This window comes from Gekko japonicus, unplaced genomic scaffold (genome assembly GCF_001447785.1).
Source record: "Gekko japonicus isolate JY-2015 unplaced genomic scaffold, Gekko_japonicus_V1.1 scaffold6325, whole genome shotgun sequence".
NCBI classification, from domain to species: Eukaryota; Metazoa; Chordata; class Lepidosauria; order Squamata; family Gekkonidae; genus Gekko; species Gekko japonicus.
In genome coordinates this window covers 20,684-30,968 of record NW_015168856.1, presented here as the reverse complement: position 1 = coordinate 30,968, position 10,285 = coordinate 20,684, and the positions used below count along the sequence as shown (strand labels likewise).

General features: G+C 47.1%; 1 protein-coding gene across 1 annotated transcript; it reads right to left on the bottom strand.

Moving 5' to 3' along the window:
- Window positions 1-3,494: 3,494 nt before the first annotated feature.
- Window positions 3,495-9,891, bottom strand: GLYATL3 (glycine-N-acyltransferase like 3). The gene is made up of 5 exons (XM_015415761.1): window positions 9,814-9,891; window positions 8,534-8,641; window positions 6,716-6,842; window positions 5,837-5,963; window positions 3,495-3,942 (listed from the first exon to the last, which is right to left on the bottom strand). Exons 1-5 carry the CDS (start codon window positions 9,889-9,891, stop codon window positions 3,495-3,497), a joined length of 888 nt encoding a protein of 295 aa, XP_015271247.1.
- Window positions 9,892-10,285: the final 394 nt, after the last annotated feature.

Genomic DNA, 10,285 nt, shown 5'->3' with positions numbered 1-10,285 from the left:
CCTTCATTCAAACAGTCTCTGCTAGGCCATGCCTCACAGCCTGCTCCTCTCTCTCTATCAGCACCGAGAGAAGGGAGGGGGGGAGGGAAGGGCTTCTAGGTCGACGTCGAAGGCATAGAGGCCCTGCCCCCTCCCGCAGCAAGGGTGGCCATAACTTTTTAAATAGCCCTTAACGAGAGCTGAGGGAGCCAGAATGACCTCTCGAGTGTGATATGGAATTTGCCCCTAGGAGTCCAAGGCCACCACCCCAGGGCTTCGCGCCCCTCCCCCCACAGCTGTTGCAGCAGATGCGATAGCGGCGGCAGCCATAACTTTTTAAATCACCACACCTCAGTAGAGGGGGAACAGGACATCATCTGGATGCTGGGCACACAGGTGACCTCCTAAGAGGGCCATTTCAGCCTGGCTCTTTGTCCACACACCTCCGTAGAGGGGGAATAAGCCATCATCAGGTTAGGCGAACTCCAGAAGAGTGCCATCGCAGCCTGGCTCTTTGTCCACACACCTCAGCAGAGGGGGAATAGGCCAGCATCAGGCTAGGCGAACTCCTAAGAGTGCCATTGCAGCCTGGCTCCTTGTCCACACCCTCAGCAGAGGGGGAATAGGCCATCATCAGGCTAGGTGAACTCCAGAAGAGTGCCATCTCAGCCTGGCTCTTTGTCCACACCCTCAGCAGAGGGGGAATAGGCCATCATCAGGCTAGGCAAACTCCAGAAGAGTGCCATCGCAGCCTGGCTCTTTTTCCACACCCTCAGCAGAGGGGGAATAGGCCATCATCAGGCTAGGCGAACTCCAGAAGAGTGCCATCGCAGCCTGGCTCTTTGTCCATACCCTCAGCAGAGGGGGAATAGGCCATAATGACACAGTGGAAATCCACACAAAAACATAAAAAATAAAAATAAGATCTTCTTTAGATGTATTTCATTGTTCACTTGAATAAAAAAAAACTGTTGAGAATAAAAAATCTCAGCCTCAAAACTGAGGTGAGGAAAAAACACAGAGAACAGCAGTGGAGATGATCTCTCCGTGGCGGCAAAAAGAGAACTGAGGGAGTAGTGCCCCTCCTCCTGGTCATGTGAGCGTTTTGGCGGGAAAACGCCAGAGGGAGGACGGGCACTCCTAGTCTATTAGAAAGCTTGCAAATCTTTTCCGTGGCTGGCCTGCGCCTGCGCAGATCCCATGTGGGACTGCACAGAAGCCACGATGATGTATCTGAGCTTTCATGTTTGTAGTTTTAAATAATCTCCAAACTTCCCAAAGGGATTTGACTCTCCTTACCTTTCCTTTCAGTTTCTTTTTCACAATCCACCTCATTTGGGAGAAGTTACCCTTTCTAAAGTTAAATCTGGTAGTGCTGGTCTTTTGGGGCAACTCCCTATTTACATAAAGACTAAACTTAATAGCACTATGGTCACTGTTACCAACTGGTGCTATCACATTTACATCTCTCACCAGGTCTTGAGCATTATTTAGGACCAAGCCCCCATGGTAGGTTCTGTGACCATCTGCTTCATGGAACAGTCACTGAGAGTATCTAGAAGCGCAATCTCTTTCTCTTGATTTGAACATTTACTGATCCAATCAATGTGTGGGTAGTTAAAATCATCTATTATGACAAAGGTTCCCCCCCCCCCAAATCTAGCTGTTTTTCTTAATTCTTTTGCTGTTTTTAAATCATCACCTAACCTTTGATCTGGTGGGAAATAACAAACTCACAAACTTCTTTTTGGGCACACTATTTCCATTCATTGTGTTTCTGTAAGCGAATCTATTTCTCTTACATTTACGATTTTACTGGACTGTTTACCCTCTCTGACATACAGAGCCACTGCACCTCTGACCATTCCTTCCCAATTCTTCTGATATAATTTATATCCGGGAATCACTGTAACCCACTGATTATCCTCATCCCGCCAAGTTCAAGGATGAATATATTGGAGGAAAAAACTGGCTGATCTGATCCTATTATAACAAAGGAATGTACCTAATGTTCCTAATAGATACTACTCCACTGACAGGTGAGGCAACGGTGTTGGAGCTAATCGGACAGTGGCACAGGAATGCTTCATAGGTGCTCAACTCAGGTGAAGGGCGGGGTGATCACCAATCCTGGGAAGGCTTTGTAACTAGGGTTGCCAGGTCCCTCCCCAGCCACCAACAAAGGGTGGAAATGCCAGCTCCAGGTTGGGAAACTCCTGGAGTTTTGGGGGTGGAGCCTGGGGAGGACAGGGACCTCAGTGGATACAATGTCACAGAGTCCACCTTACAAAGCATCCATTTACTCCAGGGAAACTGATCTCTGTAGTCTGGAGATGAGCTGTAATTTCAGAGAACCCCAGGTCCCACCTGGAGACTGGCATCCCTAACACAACTGAATCTAAACGCACAACTGAACACACTAAGGAGTGTGCAGAGCCACATACGGCTGTATTTGAAACAACTGAAATAAACATTTACCTTTCAATACATTGATCGTGCAAACATTTATTTTCTTGTTTTACATATAGAGTTTACATATATGCTTGGTTATCATTAAGACAAGCAGTATACATCAAATGAATTCTTACAGCCTGTGCGGTTGTACAGCTCAAACATGTAAGGAGTAAATAAGTACTACATCGGCATGCTGGTTGCCTCGTTCATGTATTCACCAACAATCCTGACGTTTTTAAGATGTAGACTCCTCTTCTATGCAGCTCAAATGAGTACTTCAAACCTAATGGGGAAAAAAGCATTCCTGATCTTTTGGGTCCTATGATATTGGACGGTCAAATGGACTCATGGTAGTATGTGTCATTATTCCTCCAGGCCTGATGGGATCAAGCAGAGGTCCCCAAACTTTTTAAGCTTGTGGGCACCTTCGGAATTCTGACACAGCATGATGGGCGCAGCCACAAAATAGTTGCCACGGGAGCAGCCAGCCAGCCACAAAACTGCTGCAGCTTACCCCTTCAGTCACACAGTGAAGATCCCCCGTGCTGGTAGCTGCTGCCAAAACATTTAAAGAATCTGCACAGAAAATCAAATCTCCCAAGCCAATCAGAAGCCTTGCTGGGCAAAATCCCCACCTGGCATCGCCCACTTTCTAAAAAAACATTTGATGGGCACCAAGAAAGGCATCAGTGGGCACTCTGTTGGGGACCCCTGGGATAGAGCAGATGTTCACATCATGTCCTCTGATGAGATGCCCATCCCATTTCCATCCAAAGATGCATCCAGCTGGGCTTAGGCAAGTATGGTGATGCATATGAATATGTATTCAAGCTGTAAACTGATCACCAATCTGATGCGCTGTGGGCTGGTGTGGATCCAAGTAAGAAGTTCATTCAAATCAATAGCAGTTTTGCTGTGCACTTCAGCAAGGGCAGGTTTCACCAAGAGATTCAAGGACTAGATGCAGTAGGTGCTGTAACATTTTCCAATTTTCTGGCTAAAAGCAAGGGTGGGGGTTTCTACCCAGAAATGGCTGCAGTATGCAGGAAATATCACCACAGTCAGCCGCAAAATTCACTAAGCTGCAAATGAGGTGCCGTTAAAAACCGGTAAGGTGTGTGGATCAATCTCACAAACCGGCAGGGCAGGAACTGGGCATTCATGCTTTTCAGCAGCGTTACTGATGGTAGATTGTCCTCCAGAACATTTCCCTGAGCTGGGAAACCTCTACTGTGTAACTTCTTAGCTAGCATTGTTGCAATGAGGCGGTTGTACCCTTTCCTACGATGGTCAGGCAGGGTGTAACCGTGAATCATAGTAGCAAATTGGTCTGTCAGGCCCCAGGATACGGGACTTCCATTTTCATCCAGGACACAGACACTAGGGAAGCAGCAAATAAGGCTGGCTAGATACTTCCGGCACTGTTCACTGCCTCCACGGGACCAGGTCTCGTTCAGGAGGCTGGCGTGTGACACGTCAAGAGAAGCCAGTCTTGGTGGAGGATTTAGCCTTTAAAAAAATAGGGTGCTGTTTAACTGCATTGCAATGATCACCGCAGCTGGAAAATAAGAACGCTACTGGAGAGGATGGGGAAGAAATGGCAAGAGAAGATGTGTACTCAGATGCAGAGGGCAGCATGCTGTAGGTGGGTAGGGTTTGTCAGAGCTTCAGAAATCACGGGCCTCTTTCTGAGATTTCCACTTTTTCTGTGCTGTCCATCCCCCTCCGCTGCCTCTCGGTCTGCCCGTCTGGTCCCTACAATTCCTACCCTGCTTCATACAAGGGATGAGCATGAATTGGAAAAATGAGGTTCGTGTGCGTGGTTTGTGCCTGAACCACGAACTGAACAGGGAGGTTTGTTTGCGAACCAAACCAGTTCGTGGCCATGCAAACCCCATGGAAAGGGATCTTGGAGTCTCTTTAAACCCCTATTTTCTGCTCTATCCACGAACTGCTGTAAAAGGTTGTGGAAGTTCATGATGGTAGACCCAACATGAACTTCGGTTCGCAAACCACAAACAGAACAAAATTTGTCATGAATTTTGCTTCATGGTTCACTTTGTGCCCATCCCTATACTTACATAACCCACCCAGATCCTAGACTCCTATCACTGTACTGGCTCCCCAAAGCCTACACTCTAGGATCCCCAACCATTTTGAGCCTGCAGGCACCTTTGGAATTCTGACACAGAATGGTGGGCACAGCTGCAAAACGGCTGCCAAAAAATAGCTGTTGCAGGAGGAAGGACAGTCACAAAATGCCACTTACCTCCAGAGCCTTATGCTGTGGTGGTAACTGATGCCAACCCAACATGTAAAAAAAATCAGCACAACCAATCAAAACTCCAGTGGCCAATCAGAAGCCTTGCTGGGCAAGAGCCCTACCTGGCCCCACCCACTTTCCACTTGGTGGGCAGCAGTAAAGGTGTTGGTGGGTACCGTGGCACCCACAGGTACCACGTTGGAGACCCCCAGACTACACACATATGGCCTCCTTCTCCCCCAAGTCTTTTTCTCTAACCTTAGGCAGAAATCAGAGACTGACAATACCACTGCCCTGTAAGAATCAAGCGCCATGCTTTGGAAGACCCGGAGTGTATCTTCAGTAAGACAGAAAAATAATTTGTACATCCTTAGCAGAACCTCAGGCCCAGCCCCCAGATTAGAATAGGAACAAAAGCTGTTGTATGAAATACACTTGATGGACTCTTCTGTGCATATTGTAGTTTAAACATTTTTTTTCCTGCAAAAGCAGCTGCAGGGATGATATTATTAACAAGGGAAACTTTTCCTCCCCTGCTATTTCTTTTCTGTAAGTTACCCCAAAGTTGCTTTTACTTTTGCTGGGGGAAACTTGCAGGTCCTCTAAGTTTTCTACAAGAAGGGTGAAATCAGCTTAGGGACGGCAGAAAGAAAAGGATGTTCTTTAAAATATACCCATAAGAAATCAGCAGAGGTGGCTGCGTATATTGTCTCCGTAATTCTTGCAAACCTTTTGTGGAGTAGGCCAATTTTACCCCAGCTCATAAATCCCCGCTTTTAATCAATAGGTTATGAACCACTAAATACAGCTGTGGATCTAAAGGCTGGTAGAAAACAGGCTGCTGTTTTCTAAAATTCAGAACTTTTCCAAATAAAACCACTTATAAACAGAATCATTATTACATGCCTTGCTCAAGCAGGAAAAACCTCTGGATTTTAACTCTGGTGCCTTCCCAGAGCTTCAAAAGTGACATGGAGAGATAAGAAAAAAACTCCAGCCATCACACAGTATACTAATGCAAAACAGGTAGAAAGCAGCAGGTGGGAAGATTTTTACATAAAATGCAGCAGATCCACACTATTTAATTCCTTACTCTGGGTACCCAACAGCAGCATTGCTATGGAAAGTGATGGGACATACTTAAGGTTAACCTCTGGGAGTGCATCCGGATCTGGGTGGATAACCATTTGGAAAGACGACTGCTTCACAGCCACCAGCTTGGGACCAGCAACGGCTTTGGAAACGTCAAATAACCCATCCTGTAGGCCTGTGTGTATAAAAAGTACACATGTACAATCTGACATGAAGTCTGGTTAGCATTAAGTCCTGATGCCTTGAGTCTAGATTAAAATCTTCTAGCAGAAGACAAAACTGATCGGAGAAATCTTCTCCATAGTTCTCAAAAATTCTTCAGAAATGCCTCCCTTTTTTTCAGCAGAGAAAGAACACCCAAATTTGCTTTGAATCTCTCTTAAGGTGAAAGATAATTCCAAGGAACAGCACAATTTATGTCTCTCACTGACTTATGCAAATTAAATGTAGAATTCATTCTCCTTTTTATTTAAATGAGAGGACCTCTTACCAACCAATTACTGAAAGGATCAAACAAAATGGTTTGCTAATACTTGGAGACGGTTAAGAACATAAGCATAGCCTTGGTGGATCAGTCCCTCTAGTCTACCACTCTGTTTCCAACAATGAGCAGTCAGGTGCTACAGGAACACCGCCTTTGCCTTCTGACTGCTCCTTAGACATTAACAGAGCCTCTAATCTTGGAGGCCCCATTCAGCTATTGACCTCTGCTCCATAAATCTGTCCGACCTCCTTTTAAATCCACATTAAATGGGAAATGTACAAACCCCACAACACACAAAGGGAGGACATTGCTAAAGAGGTCTCCTTCACCAGCTCGTTTGATACCTTGCTTCACACATTACTAGGAGAAAATCTTTCTCTTCAAGATTCAGTCTTGCATTTATGCATCCTGGCTTCTATTGCCCAGCAAACAATAGGCCTTACCCTGTATCTGGAATACTTGCTCCCAGTTTATTGTTTCTGGGTTCCCCAGCAACGCCCAATACGCTTGCAAATCCTTGTAGAAAACGGCGTAAGCATTGGTAAAAGAGTCTAGATCATCACTTTCAGCCTAGGTTTAAAAGAAACAACACACTTAAATTTCATGTATATGTCTCTCTTTCTCCTGCACACGCGTTCTTGCAATCACAACTGGTCTGAATAGGAGCCCTGTGACACTATGGCTGCTGGTTAGAGAAAGGTAATTACTACATTCAGGCTCATTTGGGGCAATAAAAACCATCACCTGCCAGATCCCCTGGCCAAGGCAGGGGTCCCTGGCTCCCGGGCCCCACCTACCCAGCTGGCCGGCAGGGGGGGGGGCTCACCCAGAAAAAGAGGGAGATCCAGCATCATTATCCACATGACCTAGAAGTGATGCCCTTACTTTCAGGATATCAGGGGTGACACTCTGGTATTTGTGCAAAAACCCGATGGTAAATTTGGCTTCTACCATAGTTTTTCTGTGTACTGCCTTAATCCCCACCCCCATTTCGTGAAAGAGGTAGTGATTAGCAAAAACAAAAAATCGACCCCACCTTAGTTGTTTTATTCCTCTGGGTGGATATATATTTATAACCAACTTTCCTTCCGTTAGACACAGGTGGTATGTTTAGAGCCCCCAAGAAGTCTCTCATCTGAGCACTGACCAGACCGCTACCCCCACAGCCTCAGCGAAGGGCCATGTCAATATCCCAGGGACAGCATCGCCTCATGATCGGATGGTATAACCAGGGGTCATTTCGTAGAAAAAGAGGTGCAGGAGCTCATTAGCATAACTTATTTGCATATGCCACACCCCCTGACATCATCGGAAGTGTGTCAGAAGGCAACACCCACCACTCAGGCTTCACTGGACTCTTTTTGGATTGCTAGCTAGCGGGGGAGGGGGACGTGCAGATCTGCCCTCACAGAGGAGGGAGAGCTTGTACCTGAATAAACTTTGGCCTTAAAGGTGCCACGGGACTGTTTTGGATTGCTATTTTGGGGGGGGGGGCTCTGCAGCTTACCTGTCTGCTTCGTGCTCTGACTGAGGGCTGCTGGGAGCTGGGGGTGGGGCTTGTTGCATGTGCCCGCCCCCTGGGCTCTTTACTGCCGGAGCTCCGCTCCTGTGCGCTCCTGCAGGAAATGACCCCTGGGTATAACTATTAACTTGAGTGGAGGAAGAATCTCCTGGCATTCCCAGATGTGGCCACAGCAAACAACCACTGCAGTTTGACTCTAAAAAGGAATGCAAAGGGAGGGAAACCTGTGGGAACAACTGGCTGTAGTAAATCAAATGCTGTAGAATACGAATAGTAACTTGTTATATTATGGGGAGTTGTGAATTTGTCCATGTCTCCTTATTGTACGGTATAGTTATTTTAACATGATCCCTTACAGGAAAAAAAAACCTTTGCTTTACTTTCACTTTTTATTTGTTATATTGTTCCTGGCTGTATTTAGTTATGGCCCAGCAGGGCCCAGGCCAGGCCTTGCCTGTGTTCTAATAAAATTATGCTCTGTTTTGGTATCGGGTGCTGTGGGGTTATTACAACAACCATGAATGACAGCCCTATTTAAAGCCCTGTTTACCTCCCTCAGGTGCCTAAGAGTGTGGATAAGACTAGCATATGCTGCTTTGTTGCCCTTTGAACAATCTGAAGGAGATGGCTTCCCCTCATTACTTTTTGCAATTTGTAATACCCAGAAAAATAAGAGGTGCATTGGAGGAACAAGGGATACGAAAGACAGAGGGGGCAGAGGCGGCAGCCATTGCTGTACCTCTCTCTGCCGACGAGTAATGACAGCTTTAAATTCTGGCCATGAGTCCACCACCACTTCCTTCCTGAAGGGATTTCCTCGGTTGATATTCAGCACTGCTCCATATACCTTTCAAAAAGAAAAATACCAGGTAATTGGAGAGGTCAGGGCGGTACTTTATATTATTATTACTATTGCAGTTTCTTTTTATGATCTTCAGACAGACTTAACTTGATAGAATCTAGGATATTTTTGTCCCAATTCTCCTTCAAGGAGGCTCACACATGGCCCTGACCCTGATAGCCCAGGCAAAACCAATCTCGTCAGATCTCCGAAGCTAAGCAGGGCCAACCCTGAAAAGTATTTGGATGGGAGACCTCCAGAGAACACCAGGGCCGGGAGACCAGAGGAAGGCTATCAAGCCACCTCTCTGAACATTCCCAGTGCCCCAGTAGGAGTTGCCAGAGGTTGCCATGACTTCCAGGCATGGGCACACATACAACATGCAAATACAAAAAAAAAAAGGGAGGCTCATATACGGTTCTCCTTTCCCCACCTGACCCTCACACATGCAGCCAGCTAGGTGCCCTTGGCCCAGTCATGGTTCTCTCAGAACTCTCTCAGCCTCACCTACCTCACCCAGAGGGTATCTGTTGTGGGGAGAGGAAAGGAAGGCGATCGTAAGCCGCTTTGAGACTCCTTTTAGTAAAAGGTAACGGTTTCCCTTGCTCAAAAGCCAGTTGAATCCGACTCTAGGGTTGCGGTGCTCATCTCCGTTTCAAAGCTGAAGAGCCAGCGCTGTCCGAAGACGTTTCCATAGTCATGTGGCCGGCATGACTAAACACCGAGGTGCACAGAACGCTGTTACCTTCCCACTGAAGTGGTACCTATTTATCTACTTGCAATTTCTTGCTTTCAAACTGCTAGGTTGGCAGGAGCTGGAACTAGAGATGGGAGCTCACTCCATCATGCGGCACCCGGGTCTCGAACTGCTGAACTACCGACCTTCCACAGCCTGCAGATCAGCATCTTAACCACTCTTTTTCTTCTTATACCAAATCAGGCCCTGGGTCCATCACTCATTCTTGTCTCCTCAGACTGGCAAGGCTTTCTGGGGTCTCAGGCAGAAGTCTTTCACGTCACCTACTGCCTGGCCCTTTTATCTGGAGGTGCCGGGGATTGAACCTGCATGCCAAGCTGATACTCTACCGCTGAGCCATGGCCCCTCCCTAAGATGGCTTCTCCCAGCCACCTTTCTGGCCAAGCATTCCGCTGCCCTCGTAATGACTCATATGCCTTACCTTTAGGGATTCCGGGAAATTCTTCTTTAACAGGTGCTCCAGTTTCTGCAGCTTTGTGGAGCAGTTGAGTACCAACATCTTCCTGGAAGTGGTTAACCGCCACCTAGGGATGAACGGGGAACAGCTCAGCAGGCACGGGTGGTAACAGCAATGATTGGAAGCAAGACTTTGCTGTGCCAGAGAAGTGCAAGCCTGAAACAGGCTCCGAGGTAACTACCCATCCCCAGTGGAGAGGAGGAGGAGAAGAGGAGGAGGAAGAGGAGGAAATTGGATTTTTATACCCTGCCCTTCACTACTGGAAGGAGTCTCAGAGCGGCTTACAATCTCCTTCCCTTCCCGTCCCCAAAACAGACACCCCGTGAGGTAGGTGGGGCTGAGAGAGCTCTTTCAAGGACTGCCCTTGAGAGAACAGCTCTGAAAGGACTCCTGACTAACCCAAGGTCACACCAGCGGCTGCATATGGAGGAGCGGG

Bases quoted from the DNA above. Each gene is read 5' to 3' on its own strand.
- GLYATL3 (XM_015415761.1), bottom strand. From the start codon at position 9,891: ATGTTGGTACTCAACTGCTCCACAAAGCTGCAGAAACTGGAGCACCTG. The intron at 8,642-9,813 runs GTAAGGCATATG...TCTTTTTGAAAG, and splicing joins ATTTCCCGGAATCCCTAAAG to GTATATGGAGCAGTGCTGAA. The intron at 3,943-5,836 runs GTATGTCCCATC...ATTTTTTTAAAG, and splicing joins CTCCCAGAGGTTAACCTTAA to GCTAAATCCTCCACCAAGAC.